Source organism: Branchiostoma belcheri, unplaced genomic scaffold (assembly GCF_001625305.1).
Source record: "Branchiostoma belcheri isolate BF01 breed outbred unplaced genomic scaffold, Haploidv18h27 scaffold56, whole genome shotgun sequence".
Lineage (NCBI taxonomy): Eukaryota > Metazoa > Chordata > Leptocardii > Amphioxiformes > Branchiostomatidae > Branchiostoma > Branchiostoma belcheri.
In genome coordinates, this window is record NW_017804198.1 from 1,281,463 (window position 1) to 1,302,093 (window position 20,631).

General features: G+C 40.4%; 3 protein-coding genes across 3 annotated transcripts; all 3 read left to right on the forward strand.

Moving 5' to 3' along the window:
• The first annotated feature begins 3,642 nt into the window (after nt 1-3,642).
• Nucleotides 3,643-4,404, forward strand: LOC109481496 (leucine-rich repeat-containing protein 15-like). The gene has a single exon (XM_019784076.1). The coding sequence runs from the start codon at nt 3,643-3,645 to the stop codon at nt 4,345-4,347; it is 705 nt and encodes a 234-aa protein (XP_019639635.1). The 3' UTR covers nt 4,348-4,404.
• A 1,380-nt stretch (nt 4,405-5,784) lies between these two features.
• On the forward strand, nt 5,785-10,456 carry LOC109481497 (C4b-binding protein alpha chain-like). The gene is made up of 5 exons (XM_019784077.1): nt 5,785-5,827; nt 7,866-8,063; nt 8,686-8,859; nt 9,993-10,166; nt 10,389-10,456. The coding sequence occupies exons 1-5, from the start codon at nt 5,785-5,787 to the stop codon at nt 10,454-10,456; spliced, it is 657 nt and encodes a 218-aa protein (XP_019639636.1).
• Nucleotides 10,457-10,795: 339 nt separating this feature from the next.
• LOC109481568 (tyrosine-protein kinase receptor Tie-1-like) lies at nt 10,796-16,288 on the forward strand. The gene is made up of 7 exons (XM_019784161.1): nt 10,796-10,957; nt 11,948-12,136; nt 12,452-12,636; nt 12,908-12,997; nt 13,390-13,607; nt 14,623-14,760; nt 15,078-16,288. Exons 2-7 carry the CDS (start codon nt 11,971-11,973, stop codon nt 15,196-15,198), a joined length of 918 nt encoding a protein of 305 aa, XP_019639720.1. The 5' UTR covers nt 10,796-10,957; nt 11,948-11,970; the 3' UTR covers nt 15,199-16,288.
• Nucleotides 16,289-20,631: the final 4,343 nt, after the last annotated feature.

A 20,631-nucleotide genomic window follows, 5' to 3' on the forward strand; every position in this document is an offset into this window, starting at 1 on the left:
GAACTTGGCCGACAAGTCCACTTTTCTGAGCAAGAATTATTGTGATCCATCGGTTACAATGCCGACGTTATATAAAAAAAAGATTTATGACTCATGAAATATGATTATAGAAAATATTCCGTGAAGGGGACATTTCTGCATAGGGGTACTATGCAGAAGTGTTTCCCATGCAGAAGTGTCCCCCACCGAACTTGGCCGACAAGTCCACTTTTCTGGGCAAAAATTATTGTGATCCATTAGTGACAATGCCGACGTTATATAAAATGGATTTAACTTATAAAATGTGATTATAGACAATATTCCGTGAAAGGGACATTTCTGCATAGGGGTACTATGCAGAAGTGTCTCCCCACAGATCTTGGCTGACAGGTTCACATTTGTGGGCAAAGATTATTGTGATCCATCGGTGACTATGCCGACGTTGTATCAAAAACATTTATCGCTTAATATATATGATTATAGACAATATTAATTTTATGGATGACATCCATTTCATTCCATTTCGCACTTTATGAGGTCCCAAAAAATATTACAAGGAAGCACATAACGTTGAATCAAGTACCATTCATTTGTTACCTTCGCCAAGAAGGTTATGTTTTCAGAGGCGTTCGTGTATGTGTGTGTGTGTGTGTGTGTGTGTGTGTCTGTAAACACGATAACTTTAGAAGGCCTTGGTGGATTGTCTTGATACTTGGTAGGTGGGTAGGCCATGATGAGACCTCAAAATGATTAGATTTTGGACCTCCTAGCGGCTTGTTAAGGTACTGCAGCTGCACTTCCGGTTTTGATATCTCATGATCTAGACATGCTAGGGTGACGAAATTTGGATGGTAGGTAGCTTTTGTGCTGGGGAAGAAGTGACGTGAGTTTGGGCCCCCTAGCGGCTTGCTCTGGAGCTACAGAACTATATGTTTGAAAATATTCAACTCAATGTAACTCAAGAACCGGTTGACGGATCGTCGTGATTTTCGGTATGTAGGTAGCTTATGTGATGCTTGATATAATTATTTGACAATTACGCAAATATGGATGTAATTTGCATAATTTATGGGGATATTCTATAAATCAGCTTCATTCCATGGTTGGACTATTGAAGCTTGTGACATTGGTAATTGAGAATGAGAGAAACACAGACAGATATTAATTCTGTAAATGAGGACTTAATTTGCATAATTAATGAGAAAATTTTATAATTATGTAAAGATAACTGCCTGGAATTTCATACTTGTGGTATTTGAAAGTTAAGTGAAGGTGAACATCACTAAACATAATGTATTCAAATCAGGACCTTATTTGCATAATTTATGAGGAAATGCTAGAATGGCATTGTTTGTTAATATAAGACTGTCTTTTGGTTGAGAATATGATAAAATGATAAAATTCATGATTCTATTTGTTAAATCAGGGGGGAATAATCTATAATTTGTCAGTCATAAAGATTATTAACATCATTTGGCGAAGGTATGAGATCGGGGAACTCTAGTATTTGTGTCTGTATCTATATTTGTACAGCTGGTATAACCACCTATCTTCGTAGCACACCAGCTTTGTAGGCACAGGGTGGCAGCTGGGTGCCGGTGGCATCTGGCTGCAATACATCGAACGACTTGTTAGTTACACCTAGCATTTGTGAACACTATTTAAGCTTAGTTGGTTGAGTTTCCGCATTGCAAAACACCCTGTAAGTAGCAAAACAAACTTCTTATTGACGGAAATAATCTGTCAACAGTGACAACGTGACGTCTGCTAAAGCTAAGGTCCCAATTACGCCGGTGCCCGTCGGGGATGTAGCCCCGGCAGGCCCCGGCCGGGTTCAGGAGTCGGGCGGGCATCGGCTGTTGTGGTCACAATTAAAAGTTGCCTTTACGCTACCCTGCAGGTGTCCCGGGGTTGCCCGGCGGGCACTCGGTGGCCTGCTGATACAAATTTTGCCATCGTCATTGATTGGTCTCCGGTAGATACCCGGCAGATGCTCTGACGATGTCTTGTAGTGACCCCTGTGGGGTCCGACACCCCCGTCCTCTTTGCCTTTGTAATGGTGACGAACTGACACGCATCCAACAAAGTGAACACCTTTGCTGTAATCACATGATCTGTGACGTCACACATTTCACCTGGTCTTACGAAGTACACGTCACCTTTATTCTGTTTATCTGGTCTGTGACGTAACAAATTAGTCCCGGTGGGCTGACGACAATCGGAGGGGTACCGGGCGGTGTTCTGACGGTTCTGTGACGGCATCTTGTTGTCAGCGGGGCCCGGGTAGAATTTAACTCAGAATTAAATTCTTATCGGGGCCCCGACAGGGCAAAAAATAGCCCGGCCACGTCGGGGTCCCGCCCGAAAGTGGTAAAAAACAGCCCGGGAACTACCCGCCAGGGCCCCTTTTCCCAATTAGGACCTTAGCTTTAGTGGGCTTGTACACTCGGCAGTGTGATTAAAATGAACCCGCCGACAGGCAAACTCGCGCGCTCCCACAAAAAGCCCGGGCAAGCCCACAGACTACTTACCAGGCTGTACTAAACACATTCGCGATGTCATGACATATCGCGAAGGAGATTTCAACGCGAAAATAAAACCACCACCAACATTTTAAGATATTATACAGTTATTGGTATCTGTGAATTTTTAACCCGTAATAAATTAGATTAAAATGTACCAGTCAGAATACGGATGCAGTGCATTCTGTGCCCCTAACCTGAGACATTATATATTAGACAGAGTTTTAACCAAAACAGTCCCAGTAACTCAAAGAAGGTTTTACATTGTCATTTGTTGTGGGAAGTAAGAGTGTAAGGCCTCTCATTTTATCAAAGAATAAATTCTCTGTGATTTGAAGCTGTCATGTTTCTGTTGTTACCTTCGCCAAGAAGGTTTTGTTTTCAGAGGCGTTCGTGTGTGTGTGTGTCTGTCTGTGTGTCTGTAAACACGATAACTCGAGAAGCCTTAAATGAATTGTCTCCATACGTTGAAGGTGGGTAGGTCTTGATAAGACCTCGATACGATTAGAATTTGGGCCCCCTGGCTGCTTGTTGTGGTACTGCAGCGGAACTTCTGGTTTTGATATCTTATGATCTGGACGTGCTATAGTCACGAAATTTGTGTGGTAGGTAGGTCTTGTTCTGGGGAAGAAGCGCCGTAGGTTTGGGCCCCCTAGCGGCTAGCGATTTCATTAAAAATATTCAAAAGAGGATAACTCAAGAACCAATTAACGGATCGTCGTGATTTTGATATGTAGATAGCTAAAGTGACGCTTGAAATAATTATGCGACAAATATGCAAATCTGGATGCTACTTCATAGTACAGCTTGTGACATATGTAATTGAGAACGAGAGAAACACAGGCAGATATTGATTATGTAAATTAACAAATTTGCATAATTCATAAGAAAATGTTATTATTCCATAATAGTAACTGCCTGGAGTTTCATACTTGAGGTATTTGAAGTGAAGGCGAACATCATTAAACATAACTTATTCAAATAAGGACCTCATTTACATAATTTATGTGGAAATGCTACAATGGCATTCTTTGTAAAGGTAAGGCTGTGCTTTGGTTGAGAATATGATCAACTGATATAATTCATGAGGATCCTATTTGCATAATCCGAAGGAATAATATTAACATCATTTGGTGACGGTATGTACATACCATCGGATACAGCTCGTCTCTTTCTGAGTGGCAACACCATACAGAGTCTGTCTCATGCGGATTTCTCAAATCTGACCAGTTTGGCATACCTTGACCTGGACAACAATTACATCTCGAGTCTCCCCGCTGGAGTTTTCTCACATCTCACCCGTCTGAGGTGGCTGTCTCTATCTGATAATCATATAGCTGATCTTCTGGATGGAGTATTCTCAATTCTGACCAGTTTGGAATATCTTGACCTGTCCAACAATAAGATCTCGAGTCTCCCCGCTGGAGTTTTCTCACATCTCACCCGTCTGTGGCGGCTGGATCTATCTGATAATCATATAGCTGACCTCCCGGATGGAGTATTCTCAATTCTGACCAGCCTTAACCTGTCCAACAATAACATCTCGAGTCTTCCTGCAGACATCAAACACCTTTCTACCCAGACATCCCTTTACATAACTGGGAACCCCTGGAGGTGTGACTGTAGTTTACAGGATATAATGATTTCAGTGCGCGGTTCAATTCGCGGTAACCCTACCTGCAGCTCCCCTTCCCACATGAAAGACGACGCGCTGACCGGCCTTGTGTCAGACAGGATTTGTCACGGTAGCGGGGTCTGCACCACGGGAAGTACAGAGGGCACTTGTGCTTGTGACGTCGGCTGGACTGGCCCATACTGTGGCGAAGGTGAGATGTCTATAATTTGAATTCTTTACATGCGGTTTTAACAAGGCATAAACTCATGAAAGACTATTTTATGTTCATCGAATGAGGCCAGGTTGGAACCAGGAGGTTTAATTTCAGAAATCAAATTTCTTTGATGGAAAAGTATCAAAAAGTGAAAGCGTTCGAATTCCAAAACCTCCAAATACCCAGAAACGACACAGAAGCCTCAGTGAAAGCACAAAAGTGATGATAGCGCAAATGTTCTAAGTGATAATGTATAGGCAAAGGCATAACCCTTGTCCTGCTGGCAATTTTTACACAATATTTTCAAATAATTTCATGTCTTAATCAGGTCACAGACCCTTGCCTTTTTTTGGCCCGCGGCGGCGTAGTTACTTCCGCATTCGTTGCGTTTCGCTGCGGTGTGATGCGTTGCACGAGAAACACCCCCAAATCGTACATATACAGGGCACTATATAGATGGTACTGTATGTGCAACCCATATATATATATATGGGCTCCGCAGGACAAGGGTTTAATAAACTAGTTCCTCAGACACTACATGTTGATTAAGGACAAGTTGGATGTTCCAGCTTGCTTATAATACCCGTTGAGCCAAGGATTACATCCGTCTATTCGTCCATCAATGGATGTGCTTATATGAACCATGTACACGGGTCGAAAAAGGACGTTTCTAAATTACAGGTTAAAACGGCAGGCAGAAATGATGTCAATAAACTCCTGCTTGCTGATGCGGATAAAAAAAAGAACACAAAAACTGTAGACTATTTATAAAAAGGCCACATGTGAGGCTATGACTAGATTTTGGTAGACTAGGCTTTGATAGATGTAAGATAAATAGTCTCCAGCCCTGGTTCACTCGGAATGGGTGTAAATTTTACAAGGGGGGGGGGGTAGAGTTTCAAAAGCTTGAGTCGAACGACATAACCGCTTGCAATTTTTGTAATGTCTAAACCTCCAAAAACAACACATGTCGCATTTTGAAGGGCAAAGACAATGGTTGTCCACACAAGTAATAAAACCGACACACCAAAAGCCATTACGTTACGGAGGTTATAGGGAAAATATGCAGTCGCATTGACTTTATTGGTATTTGCGTCTTAATAAGAGTGCTGAATTGTTGGCGGCGATAACAACAGGAGTAGGGGAAGTGATAACAACATACCCAACTACTCGGCGAACCTACATGAGTCAGACAGTATACCCGAAACCAGAAACAAACAGTCATAATCCCAACACTAACTGTTGTTTAGTTCTAACGGGAATATCTTCCTGGGTCTTCTTATCCATATATATACATATCTATTTGTCGTCACGACTTGCGGTCACTGTTCACTTGCAGACCTTAACATTGCCCTTGGAAAGAACGCAACGCAGAGTAGCACCTGGACTGGTGCCGAGAAGGCTGTGGATGGTGATTACACTGAATGTGTAAGAAGAAACACAGGCCTGTCAGCATGGTGGCAGGTGGACCTGGCAGGTTTCTACAGAGTCAGGAGGGTCAGCGTTCAGAGTAAATTTTTGGGTAAGTTGTTTATGCACTGAATGTTACAGTTACATGTATTTCTAACGCTAATGCTAGTGCCATTTGTACATCAATGACCATCTACGTCCTCACTAAATCATTGTCACCAAGCACTTAAGACTTGTACCGTTTTAACCCTAAACAGTACACCTGGGGTCCGCGCGGACCCCAGCACTATATATTCTGTAATATCTTTTTTGTTTCTAAAGATTTGTTTCTGAAATTTTAGGTAATTGTCACCCAAAAAGTTATCTCTCAATACAGTGCAGAAAACTCCGTTTCTACCATTTATAAAAAAAATATATCTGATTTTCTTTTGGGGTCCGCGTGGACCCCAGCCGGCTTTCGATCATAATGGATACACTGGCGTTCTTATACATTAGCTTATTTCCGTTTTTATATGCTTTTATGCACTCATCGTATGTCTACCAAGTTTTCAGAGAATGGTGTAGTAATAGAATTAAATTTTAATAACTTTGGTGTAATTATGACGTCATATGACGTCAGAGCTAATAATATAGTCCGCCATATTGGATTTTGACCAAAGACGTCATCAAATTAGCATATTCTATGCATATTAAATGATTTAACTTATATTTAATTATGTAAGATGTTATTAATGTTGGAAAAGAAGTGTAATTTAATATAAAACTCAGAAAATTTTTATGTTTAAACCAAAATTACTTCTATTTTTAAAAAAACTGCCTGCTAGAACCCCGTTGCCATGGCAACACAAAAAAACATCAACTTACTAGTATTACACTAATATGAACTTTTTTCCAGAGACATTTTAGGAAAGGTCTCCAAATTTAATACTTCTAGCGTAAGCCATTTAGCCGCTATCTGAGATCAAAGTTGGGCCTCAAAAGCCCCTTCAGTCTGAAATGGGTTTAAAATCGGGTATTTCTTCTTGTCTTCTTTTCTTCACCAAAAAATAGAAAAAGTTCCAAATGTATGATTTTTGTATGTAATGTAGACACAGAGGTTCCCACATCAGTTTGCAAAACAATTGAGCTGGTAGCATGTTGATAATTTCTAAAAATTAGCAAAAAAACTGCTCTGGGGTCCGCGCGGACCCCAGGTGTACAGATTAATCAGTCCGGGAAGGTGTACTGTTGAGGGCTAAAGAAGGAACAGCTGTATGTTATAGCACCGCTGTCATTTCTTTCACTGTATCCCTTTTTAGACTGACTTTACTTTCATTTCTTTCACTGTATCCCTTTTTAGACTGACTTTACTTTCAACACAAAATGAGAAAAGCTCCATGCATAACTTGGTAGATGTGCGAGTAAATGCCGGCCATTAATTATCCGGTTGTTATTTTGTATTAGTAAACTTTCAAAATTTCTTCCGCCAAACTCTCGTGATATTTCTATGTGCTGAACAGGAAGAAGTTCCTTATGTAAACTGATGACATTGTGTAATACATATTGGCATTATAATTAGCTCTATTACAGTTTTTAGGAGTTAAGGTAGTTTTTATTTCTTGTGTCTAGTTTTGTATTACTTGCTTGTACTTATTAAACGTCCCTTCTGTATTTGCAATTAGTCCTAGGCCTCGGGCATGAATTTGGAATGAACAATTATATTTATATGTATCAATTTTCTATAGAGTGTATTAGGCCCTGTAGTCAAATTGAGGACATTGTAGCAATCCTTAAAAGAAATTGATAACTTCCCCCGAAACCCAAAGTATGGAAACATGTCCACCTTTAATGGAACAGATTGATAGGCAAGCTGTGAGAAAGTCTCCTCCCGTATTATAAACGCGAGTGGCTCAAACGCGCTCCATGCATGGTGTGTCCATTTTGGTGCCAGGTAATTATTTCCTATCTGGGCAGAAAGGTGACAGAAAACAGTATACCCATCGCCTTTTCTACTATGTAAAGTCGTCGGATATAGGCTTCTCTGTAATTAATGAAGGTGACGCAAAGAATTCTCCTGGTTCCATTTACAAGACGCGTGTGTTAGTTTCCACTTGTCACAGTATATTTGGTTGACTTAATTTTACAGGGGTTATTGGTAGGGTACGAGTTGGTCCGAACGAGAACTCGACGCAGAATGACCAGTGCGGACAGACTTTCCTACTCGGCTCTTCGTGGCCCGGATTGCTAATTGCGTCTTGCGAACAGCCTTTATTCGGCCGTTATGTGTCAATAGAGATTGTGGGGCCAATCGTCAGCCTGTGCGAGGTAGAGGTCTATGTTACAGGTAGCTATAATTTTTCAATGTCTTTACTGGGTAGAGCGGTGAAAATGAAAGCGTAAAGAAGTAGTGTGTAATTATCATCAAACGTATAACCAGGAAAAGTCATTAATGGTTTTAATTCAACCATCATGATGAAGAAATACTAGTACTATCAGGTACCGTGCAATGCCATGCATGTGTAATTTACACAATGTTTTTATTTACTTTCAAGTTAATTTGCTTCAATGGTCTATATTATATTAGTATAACTATTATTTCCGTTATGAATGAAATTTCGAATTTCTTTGGCCGTTTACAGTATTTCAAAAAAATATGACCCCTTCGTAACCCCTGCTTCTCCTATTGGGTCAATTAATCCTTACTTTTTGTGAGAATTTGAGCTGGTCTTAATCATGATGTTTCTGACTCAGGCAAAAGAGTTGCTGTTACAATTCTACTCTGTAATCCGTATCCTTGAAGGGTCCTAACGGCCGTGTTACGTAGCGACCACTGCTTACTTAAAAAATGTAACTGGCACTTTGGCACTTTTATATCATCAAGCCATTTCTTTTATATATTTACGAATGCACTTATTTTGCTGCTTTAGCTTATGTTTCAATGCCAGTTTTTTTTTTATTATCTTAAGATATCTGCTGTGACGATACCGTAAAACTGAAGAACGGCCAGGTCAATGCTACCGACGGCTACTGCTCTAAGAGCGACATCCAGTTCTCTTGTGACACTGGGTACGAGCTAGTCGGCAACCCTGCCACCTGCCAAAAGGACGGGAGTTGGGACCGAGAATTTCCGACTTGCCAACGTGAGTTTACATTTACGTTGTGAATGTCATGATAGCGTTATCGTCATTGTTCTTTTGGACGTACTCTTCAGCTTCAGGTAGAGTTGTGAAAACTTTAGGCCCTCCTGGAATGCCGGTACAAAATGTAGTCTCCTGTTGCAATTGTCTTTAGATGTAAAGAAGTCGACTATACTTAGGATATAATACCATACTATTCTCCAACTTAAAGGGCATTTGTTTGCTATATAAAGTATTGGGCTACAAAAAATGTGTTTGTGAATGGCTGGTCGTCGGACAAATATTTTTCATGGGCTGTGTTTTTTTTTTTCAAATACATGATGATTCGTCGGTGAAGGTTAGACATCCACGTAATAAGATAGGCCGAAAAGTAGTTACTGGATATGATTTTGGAAACGATCAGACGTTTCAGATAGCATCCACTAGCTTTCGTCAGCCTGAGTTCCATGCTGGTTAGTTTACGTCCGCTCCCACAGTCGACTGTGGGAGCGGACGTAAACTAACCAGGATGGAACCCAGGCTAAATAGACTGCAGAAGAAATGGAGGTTTGTAAGCACGAACTATTGAATAATATGCAAATAAGTGAAGTCCAAAATGAAACAAATGTTACACAAGTCAAGACAAGGATGATGCAAATTAAAAAAAAGTCAACATCACTATTCCGCTTGTCCAAGGAGTATCCGAGGGGGGGAGGTATGGGTAGAACTCTCAGGCACTTGAGATTTGGCGCTCCCGGCCCCAAGGTCAGACAAGATATAAAGTTAAGCTCCTGCTCTGAAACAACAAGAGCTTCTTTCACTAATTTGCATCATTCTTGTCTTGACTTGTGTAACTTGTGTTTCCTTATGGACTGAAATTTTTTTTTCACTTATTTGCATATCAATCAATAGTTCGTGCATTTCTCCTGCAGTCTCTTAGTGCCACTGATGAAGGGTAGTTGATATGCTACTTGAAACGTCTGACCGTTTCCAAAACCATATCCAGCTGTTTGAGTAGCTGCTACATGCTGATTACCTTCATCATCATCAGCCATGTTCGGCAGCGGAGAAGTCGACGTATCCAACATGATCGTAAAAAGTTTAATATTGCTTTGAAGGAAAAAAAAGACAAAAATAATTGACAATTGTAATTTTAGGGACCTGCTGTGACAACACAACCAGGATAAAGAACGGCCAGATTACAGTTAATGAAGACTACTGCTCTGGGAATTCTATCGAGTTCACTTGTGACACTGGATATGAGCTTGTCGGCAGCCGCTTCGCTGTCTGTCGGGACAAAAATTGGGACAGGGAGATTCCGACATGCCGACGTGAGTTGACTTTTTTCTCTGGAAGAATTTATTTTGTACGCTCTTTTTTGTTACCAGAAAGTAAAGAGTGTAGCAGCTATGGCACTGTAAGCAGCGTATTTAGGCCCTCAAACGGAGATGGTTGGGGTGGTGTATGAATTTATGTTGATATTTTCAGTAGACTTTTTTAAAATTCAATTTTCAGAGCATGTAATGTTTTTCATGCCAGCTTTATGTTATCAGGTATCCGCTGTGACAATACCACCGACATCATGAACGGCCGAGTCAATGCTACTGACGGTTACTGCTAAAATGCATTAAGAAAACAATATAAGGGCTTGCATTCGCTCGAATGCATGCAGAAACTGATGTACATATTATATCCATCTCATGGTACACGTGATATAGGGAAGACAACATTTTGAGTCGCTATATCACGACTATTAATCAAAAGGTCACAATGACAGACGACATCGGTCCTTCCTCTTCTACATTGCGTGTGAATGAATCAAATCACATTATCTGTAGAATAAATTGTCATACCACATTTATTTCGCAACGCTCGTCACTAATAACACCAGTACTGGTATTGCCGTTCTGGCGCCAAAAAAAAACAAACCTAAATATTCTAACACCCACACTAGGTCGCACGTCCACTGAAGCCATTATCGGCGGCACCAGTGCCGGTATCGCCGCATTGCTGATTGTGGCAGCTGTCGTCTTCACGGTGTACTTAAGACGTCGGAGGAAGAAAATAAAAGAAGAAGACTACGAACTATCGACTGTTTACTTTGTACCAGATGATGTTATCAGTGAGTACGGTTTCCAATTTTCTATCTGAAGGACTGTAAGTTATGAATTTGTATTTTTTTCCATCGTTTACTATATAAGGTTTATCTACAAATTGACTTTAAACCACCGTTGACCCAAAGTCAAAGGTATGTGTAGTGACTACATTTTAACCCTATCTAGACCGACTTTTTTTTTATTTTGATTCGTGGGTCGGGGGGGGGGGGGGTGCGGTAATCACTGCCCCCTTCAGAACTCGTGAACAATATACAGTATGGTCCGCCATCCTGACCAATTTTGACCAATAACGTCTTCAAATTAGCATAACGTATGCGTTTTTAATGATAAAGATTACATTTAATTGCATTACATGCTATTGAAATTAGAAAGAATGAGGCACTTGACATAAAACCCATCAAAGTCTATTGTTGAAACGAAAATTATTGAATTTCACAAAAAAATAATTGTAAGAAACCCGTTGCCGTGGCAACACAAAATATCACTAACTTATTATACTAATACAAAAAAAAATGTTGCCAAAAATATTTCAGGAAAACTCATGAAGCTTCTTGGTTTGGTTGAAGCGCAAAGCCGTTCAGACGCTATCCGACATCAAAGTTAGCTCGGGCACTTTTAGCCTCTCCCAGGTCTGGATAGGGTTATGGGCAATTCTATATATTTATCTACATATCCAGATAAGTGTTCTGGTCTTCTGAAAAAGATTCTTTGACACAGCTACCCTCAAGTCCCATTTTTTGTATTTGATAGTATGTCAAAACTCGCGTGATTACATGTACTTAATACAAAAGGAAATAGTCTGAATGGATTTTTTTCTTCGTCGATAAATGACAATATCATTATCAAGACAAAAGCGGAGGCTTCTGGATATTTCAACTTGGGAAACTTGCCATTAAGCACCTCACTTCTGTGTAAGGATATAGCGTTTTATCTTTTCAAGCGAATTTTTCTCCTCGACATTTACCCCAGCATCCTTGTCCCACGTTGTTGTACAGTCCATAGGAGGAGATTGGAGGAGATGGTCCCGCTGGTTCCTGCCCGACCACAGTTCCCGAAGTTAGAGACCGACCCCGGCCGGGTGACGCTTGGTGAGAAGATCGGCAGCGGGGCGTTCGGCATCGTTTACCGGGCAACCCTGACGCGGAACGACCGGACGGAGGACGTCGTCGTAAAAACTCTGAAAGGTTTTGAATGCAAATTACTTTTTTGTTTTTACATTAATGGCTTTGTACATATTTCACACAATATTCCAACGCAATTTTAATCTAGATGTGCACGAATTCTGAACGTGGCTGAATGGAAGTGTGCTTTTCCAGATCTGCACTCTATATGCAAAAGACACAAAACTATGTATGTAAATGTTTTTGTCAAAGGTCTTTTTCTAAAATTTAAAAAAAACGCCTGTAGTTAGTTACCTTGATCATGTATGATTATCCCTATTTCTATAGTTCCCACTAGTACGTAACGCTACAGTTTTGAATGTTTTTTTTAATCCACAGAAAACGCCAGTGAGGAGGACAAGCTGGGTTTCCTGGAAGAAATCCGTGCAGTTGTGGACCTTGGGGTTCATAAGAACCTGCTGGGTTTGCTCGGCTGCTGCACGGTGGTACGAGACCATCTGTATCTCATCACGGAGTTCATGCCGTACGGAGACCTAAAGAGCTTCTTGAGAAAATGCCGGGAGGTGAGCCACATGGTTGGGTTTTTTTTTCTGAAATGTGGTACGTTCAACTAGGAGCTAGGAACCCCAAGAAGTATTTGTTGAATTTTGCAAGCGAATAAGAATGATGAGGATGGTGTATTTTTAGTTAACGGACCAAATTATTAAGGGGCATTCTGGAAAAGGTTAGTTTTTACTTTATATATGTTTGTGCCATTTGGGCGTTGGAAAAGTTTGTTTAGTCTACTCTTTTAATTATGTTTTATAACATGCCTTTATATTTACGTTTCCATAGGAAGCGACCTCTGATGAACCTGGAGACGATATCTACACCTTTGAGGTTATACAGATGTATCAGGTGGCCCGGCAGATCGCTAGAGGCATGGTAAGTACCACTATCAGGTGCTGCAGAGATACATGTGCCAGGTGCTGCACATGTCAACGTAAACGTAGGAATCGCTGCAGATGTTCCACGTGCTGCAAATGCCAGATACTATAGATGTGCTATGTGCTTTAGACGTACCGGATGCTACAGCTGCACTAGGTGTCACAAATGCACCAGATGCTACCCATATGCATGAAATTGGTATATAAGAGTCTATTTCATCTGTACAATTTGTGGATTACAATATGCATACATACAATTGTGGACTACAAATGACATCAAATGCTCCTAAACGAAACATCATAATTGCAGCATCAGTTTTCAGGTTCTTAGCCAAGACTGATGTAAAATAGCAGAACTGTCACGCACTTCATGTGTTGTTCATGTTCCAGGATCACATCGCCCGGTCTCGTTACGTCCACGGAGACCTGGCCGCTCGGAACGTGCTGGTCGGAAAACGCCTGCATGTGAAGATTTCTGACTTCGGGCTGGCAGAAGACATCTACAGCCGAGGGTACCGTCGGCAGGACCGACTCCAGAGGGTGCCCTGGAAGTGGATGGCGCCGGAGCGGCTGGAGGATGGGAAAGCCTACAGCTCACAGAGCGATGTGTGAGTAGTCTTATCATAATGTCTGCAGTCAACTATTATAATCTAACTCTAACTCTAACCTAAAATCAAACAGAGCGATGTGTGAGTAATCTTATCATAATATCTGCAGTTAACTACTATAATATCAACTCTCTAACCCTAACCTAACACCACACAGAGCGATGTGGGCGTAGTCTTATCATAATGCCTGCAGTAAGATCTGATAACAAAACCAAAACTAAACCTAACACAGACAGACCGATGTGTAAGTCTGATCATGATAATGCCTGCAGTTAACTATGATAACCAATGTCTAACTCTAACCTAACACCACACAGAGCGATGTGTGAGGAGTCTTATCATGATAATACCTTCGGTTAACTATGATAACGAATCTAAAACTCCAACCTAACACCATACAGAGCGATGTGTGAGGAGTCTTATCATAATGTCTGCAGTTAACTATGATAACCAATCCAAAACTCTAACCTAACACCACACAGAGCGATGTGTGAGGAGTCTTATCATGATAATACCTTCAGTTAACTATGATAACCAATCCAAAACTCTAACCTAACACCACACAGAGCGATGTGTGAGGAGTCTTATCATAATGCCTGCAGTTAACTATGATAACCAATTCAAAACTCTAACCTAACACCACACAGAGCGATGTGTGAGTAGTCTTATCATGATAATACCTTCAGTTAACTATGATAACCAATCTAAAACTCTAACCTAACACCACACAGAGCGATGTGTGAGGAGTCTTATCATGATAATACCTTCAGTTAACTATGATAACCAATCTCAAACTCCAACGGCCTAACACCACACAGAGCGATGTGTGAGTAGTCTTATCATGATAATACCTTCAGTTAACTATGATAACAAATCTTAAACTCCAACGGCCTAACACCACACAGAGCGATGTGTGAGGAGTCTTATTATACTATCTATACTATTACCAATCCTGACCCATATTCTAAAAGGCCATCTCTCAAAGTTACCGTGACTTCAAATCAACTTTTATCAGGTGGTCCTTCGGGATAGTGCTGTACGAGATCTGCACGCTAGGGGGCGACCCTTACCCTGGCGTGGCAGTATCCGAGCTGAAAGACCGCCTACAGGCTGGATTCAGGATGGACCAACCTGAAGACTGCCCGCGAGCCATGTAAGTCTGCTAGTTTATGTACACTAATCGTTAGCATTCGGACAAGTTTAACTCTTTCATAGAATGACGTATTACTATTAGATAGGAACAGAAGCACCCATATCATCGAAATACACCCGGTAACCATTTACGTTATCCTGCTCACCCTCAAAAATGCATGCTATTGCTCGAAACTGAAACTCCATACAGCACACTTTTATATGCTCCAAATTTTGTGAATCGCAATAAGGTAAACTATGAGGCTATAATGCATTTTGCCCGAGGACCTAAATTGCTTAAGTTCAAATGACGATCGGTAGATGTCGCTTTCTCCACAGGTACGATCTGATGCAGCAGTGTTGGCGCTGGCAGCCCATCCAGCGGCCGCTTTTCAGCCAGCTGTATCTAACACTGGACAAGCATCTCGCCTTCTACGGACCCGAGTACTTACTTAATTAATCATCTTTGCTCCCGTTGGAGACCAAGGCACCATCAAACTTCTTCCAGCCGTTCCAATCTTGGCCCAGCCATCCGTTCTCATGCCATGTCTTTTGGGTTGTCTTTATTTCTTCTTCCACAGTCCTTCTCAATGTGCCTAGAGGAGCTTTCCTTGGGAATCCATCTGAGGGGAACGTATGAATGCTTGTTCTTGCTCGTACGTAGAATATGCCCTAACCATCTCCAACAACGTTTGGGATACCTTACATCTGCTGACTACCTTGTTTTCTACTTTTTTCTCTCTCAATGTCTCTTTCAGCTCCTTCGGACGCACCTGCTTCTCGATCTTTTTGTTGGTCTTTTTCAAGGTTAATGCGGCGCACGGATTGACTAAATGAACATTTGAGTTGTATATCCTTCTTGATTGGTACATTTTGGTTTCCTTGATTCTCGCTCCGTCTCAGCGTGTGTTGCTTAGCTACTTTTCTGCCTAAGCAAGCCGCGTTCGAATTCCGCATTCTATTTTAAATGTCCCCTCCGCCCTGTAAGCAGTTTAAATGGGGCTATTTAGGACGAGGGGACCACAAATATACATAGGTAGCTTAAGTCAAGGTACACATGATCAGGCACAATTTATGCAAACTAAGGCGTTTTCTAAATGGTGTATTTTAACTAAGAAAGAAATTCCATAATTCCGTTTTTTTCATCATTGCAAATTTATATACTTCTACTTAGCAAAACTTTAGTGATTGGAATGTCATACTAACAATACTGATAAGATAACCAAATGTGAACTGTATTATGCTTACATTATGTAAATGTAGACACCATTTGAAAATAAGAAAGTGTTTAAATAGTATTCTGCCAAAGAAAAGAAATTTTACATTCAACTATATATGTACTTCATGACGATTAAGCTATATATACTGCACTAATTAGCAACTTATTTGCGTCATTATTGACATAAATAAAACAAGACATTACAAAAAGATAGACTAGAAAAGTTTCAGAACTTCAATCTATTGTGACAATATCTTACCAGTTAATTTTGTATCAATTGATAGTCTTCTACACAATTCCTTTAAATTTGGTGGCGACCTAAAAAAATATTTAAAAACTAGAAAGGCCAATATTTGGCTTTGGAGCAAATATAGCGATGGGTTCACCACATTTTACGACATGGCAGGGAAAGAATGAGAAACACAAGGGAAAACAATGATTTACATTGATATAACTATAATATGAAGTAACATACAACTAAAACAACAGTTGGATAGCTATTCCCCACTTTATTGGTTAGGATTTTTAATTGCATAATGCAAACTGTTGATTTTCAAAATAAAAAAAAAAAACGTTCATGCCCCGCATTCCAATGCTGGAGCAGAAAAGCTTGAAATACCTACCAAAACACTTGAATAAAGACATACTGTCAGTATGGAAATGCTCTGTGCAGGTGTTAATCAAGTTAAATCCCAACAGCCAATCAGCAAGAAATGCTCTGTGCAGGTGGAAATGCTCTGTGCAGGTGTTAATCAAGTTAAATCCCAACAGCCAATCAGCAAGAAGTATAGAGGAAAGCTGCATGCCTATTGGTTGATGCCCTGCATTCCATTGTGATGACTCATGCCCAAACGTGGTAAACAAGGCACACTAACACAGTAATACATTTGCTATAACACAGCCAAAAAACTCAAATAAAACCATTCTAAAAGCTTGTATCACAATAATTTAAAAAACGCCTAGGGGTATTTGCCCACTGTACCTCCATACCAAATTTCAGGACCTTGGGCCCTAAAATGAAGAAGCTGGATCCATTTAAAAAATGGCAGGAGAAGGAGAAGGAGGAGAAGGAGGAGAAGAAACATCAGAAAAAGCAATATGGGTTCACAACCACTTCGTGGTGTGGTGAACCCATAATAAAGTATACTTCACTTATCGTATCACTTCACTCCACATCAATAACGTTTGCATCTTAATCAGAGGTATTTAACACTTTCTATAGATTATATAGAAAGTGTTTAAATATTGATTAAGATATAGCTTCTAAGCAAAGAAATGTTAACATAGCATAATGCTGTAAGACGAATATCAATACTTAACGATATGTGTAATCAAGGAGAAAACTATCAATATACATATAGATTGTTAGCGTGAAAGTTCAGTGTGTTGGTACAAGTCATAATGAAATAAAGACTAACGTTTAACTTCAAACACTTAGATTACAGCATTGGGATTTACCCAAATTTTCGGTTGACTCCATCAACCTTGTTCATAGCATATTGATTGTTGTAATTAGCAACTTATTAATTCATACATAAAATAAAACGTTTCAAAAAAAATTGACGTTAGTTTCATAACTTTAAACGGTTGTTTAAATAATACCTTACTTATTATCGTATCAGTTTGGTTGTGACCCGGTATGCTCTGTGTGTATGTTGTTTGAATTTGACAGGAATGTGTAGTGTGTATGAAACATAGACCTTAGTGTAACGGATTGTACAATAGATTGTACAAGAAATGTTAAAAAGTAACATTCCATACTATGGTGATTTTATCGGTTTTGATTGGTGATTTATATATACACACACACACACACACACACACACACACACACATATATATATTATTTTTNTTTAACTAGGTACAGAAAACATCCCTACCAAGAATGAAACAACAGGACATGAAAAGACTTTAATTTCTTTTCTTTATTGTGACCCTTGCATGTACCGAGATGGGAAATAAGTCTGTGTTTAGTCTTTGATGCCATAGTCCCTAGCATATACTTGCGCTTAGAAAAAACGTAAGTCCCCGTGAGTTTTTACTTCATCCTTGCACTCATAACAACAGTACAAACCTAAGGAATCCATATGTCTTTCATCTTATTCCGTGGGTCGCGAATTGGATCTTCAATTCCCCGGAATCTTCTCTGGTATACTATCCCTTTATTTCCGCCAATTTCTACTATTTTTCCAGCGATCCGCGGTGCCTGGTAGAGGCTACAACCTACCTAACCTGAGTATCAGTAAATAACCTTTGATATTACGACCACGTTGTCAGACAAAACGCCCCAAATGTCTCTAATTTGCATATACAGAAGGTATTTTAAACCCTGTATTTCCTTCCCCTACCATTCACTACCGTGTAGCCAGGTCAATGCCCTAGCTTAAGCGATTGGTTTGTAGATTATTAGTGGGCACAACGTGGCGTCGGTAGCGCGCCGGTTAGGTCATTGGACACGGAACCAAAAGGGCCTGGCTTCGATACTCACCATGCCCCTTGGGAAAGGCACTTTACACTACCTTCCTTTCCCTGACGGTGGAGTGACGCCCATTTAGAGCCTCTTTGGTTAATCTGTCTAAATGTTACTAGCCAAAACACACTACGGATTTTGTGCGCCAATAAGCTATCTGCTCATCATTTGCCACCAAGAGTCGTATTTGATTTTGATAACGGATATATACGAGATCACGATGTCAGTACTAGCACTAGTTGCATAAAGGGCCCGCGCCGTGTCCGCTGTAAAAGTCACTTATTTAAACTGCTTCTCATCTACGTGCCAGGCATCAGTCAGTTAGTCAAAAGGCGGTGAGAGGAGACAGATTGACTCCGCATTTTAAACAATCCACTACGTCCTATGGTAACAGTTGGAATAACCTCCCTACCTTTTGACCCTGGGAAACACAAAACACGGCGGATAATATCATCTATTTAATTTTTCATAAGCAACGGAAGGCACAACAGGTGCACCTCCAAAGACATCATATCATCAAAAAAGTTGAATTGTCAAGACAATAGTCATATTAGCTGAAATACAACAAGGTACAATAAGTCTGAATTTATAACAAGAAGCCATAGGTGACAATCCTCCGTGAAGATTTATATATTTCAACAAAAACAATCCGAAGGGTCAACGCCAGACCTACTGTGCAGACATTATAATTAGGCAACGGTTATTACAATGAGGGCGCGTCACAAGCATAAAACATAAAAAGACCTAAATCCATTACTGCTCCCAGGGCGTGTAAAGATACTGTGCTTCAAGTTTGAAGTTCATTTTGATTACACACACACAATCATTGCATTCACATAAAGATCGGACTATCATGGTCGTGTCACTATTAACGAAGACACCATCTTACCGTGCCTGTTACTTATTAAGCGCGACTGGAACGGGCCAAATTCCAGCAACATTCGCGGCTAGCACCGCGAGTGTTACTTCCGCCGGTCAGATACCCGGGATATCTGCTTGGAGAACCTCTGCTACCAGACAACTGCCTAAACCTACGGCCTATTCCACAGGATTGCAAAAGTAGGGATGTTTCTAAAATATGCATTTACTCCAATATCAAAACAGCTACGGTAAAAATAAAAAGACGTGCATCATCCCGGACATAATGCAACACCACATGCGAAATTACACAGAAATGCGACGTACGTAAGAATGCGTTTTGGCTGCGAACATCTTCCAAAAAACTTGCCATCTCTTAACCATGGGCAAAAACATCTGGTATCACTTATCAAAACCAACCCGTCACGGTGGTAAAATCTGGGCTGCAAAGTTCCCACATTTCATAGAATCCGAACTGTGTTCGATCGTGTTCGATCTGGGCAATTCGAATCGAACCCGCGTTCCATTTCGGGGTCACCTGCGGTCATTTACAATAAAGCGGCAAAACAAGCCTTTCTGCCTGAGTGCCTCGCAATAGATAAAAAACAACACTTTTCTATAGATACAAACAGTTTCCTGGACACTACATGTCCGCTATAATTTTTGGTGGGTATGTAACATGTAGCGAAGCTGCTGTCGTATCCTTGGGTGACCTTGAATACTGTAATGATTCTTTACGCCAGTATGAATAACACAATGCACACTTTCTGGCGATATGACATGTCTGCAAAACTCGTTCAAACCTGGAAACATGGAGAGTCAAACATACCCCATTTACGGCTCAAAATGACCGTAACGGTTGTCTCGAAAATCGTGATTTTTGAAAAATGGCCTCAATTTTGAATTATGGATGATTTGGTGAGAAAAATGTCAAAAAATGCCATTTTTTCACCAATATGTCGACAAAAACTAGACTTAAAATCAGAAATTAAAAAATCCATAAAACACGATTTTTGATCTTATTCCTAGTCGTCGAAAAATACAAAGATCGGGGATCTGGGGTAATATACGTAGCCAGGTTTGAACGAGGTTTGCCTAAAAACATGACATGACTTGTGCTCGGAAACCCGAAAATAATCGTCTTTCTGGGCGAAATTTGAAAAAATCAGTGATTTAACATAAAAAGCTAACATTAAAAGAATGTTAAGACAATAATTTCATTTCAATTTGACGAAATTTACCATTAAATACTATTTGTTAACTTTCAAATGTTTTACGGGTAGTCCAAAACAGGCCAAAATTGCGTCTTGTAACCCGATACTTTTTAGAACGCGCCTAGCAATGGG

Coding starts and splice junctions, on each gene's coding strand:
- LOC109481496 (XM_019784076.1), top strand. CDS start 3,643: ATGTACATACCATCGGATACAGCTCGTCTCTTTCTGAGTGGCAACACC.
- LOC109481497 (XM_019784077.1), top strand. CDS start 5,785: ATGGTGGCAGGTGGACCTGGCAGGTTTCTACAGAGTCAGGAGG. Junction 5,828..7,865: donor GTTTCTACAGAGTCAGGAGG/GTCAGCGTTCAG, acceptor TTAATTTTACAG/GGGTTATTGGTAGGGTACGA. Junction 8,860..9,992: donor AGAATTTCCGACTTGCCAAC/GTGAGTTTACAT, acceptor TTGTAATTTTAG/GGACCTGCTGTGACAACACA.
- LOC109481568 (XM_019784161.1), top strand. CDS start 11,971: ATGGTCCCGCTGGTTCCTGCCCGACCACAGTTCCCGAAGTTAGAGACC. Junction 12,137..12,451: donor CGTCGTAAAAACTCTGAAAG/GTTTTGAATGCA, acceptor TTTAATCCACAG/AAAACGCCAGTGAGGAGGAC. Junction 12,998..13,389: donor GGCAGATCGCTAGAGGCATG/GTAAGTACCACT, acceptor TTCATGTTCCAG/GATCACATCGCCCGGTCTCG.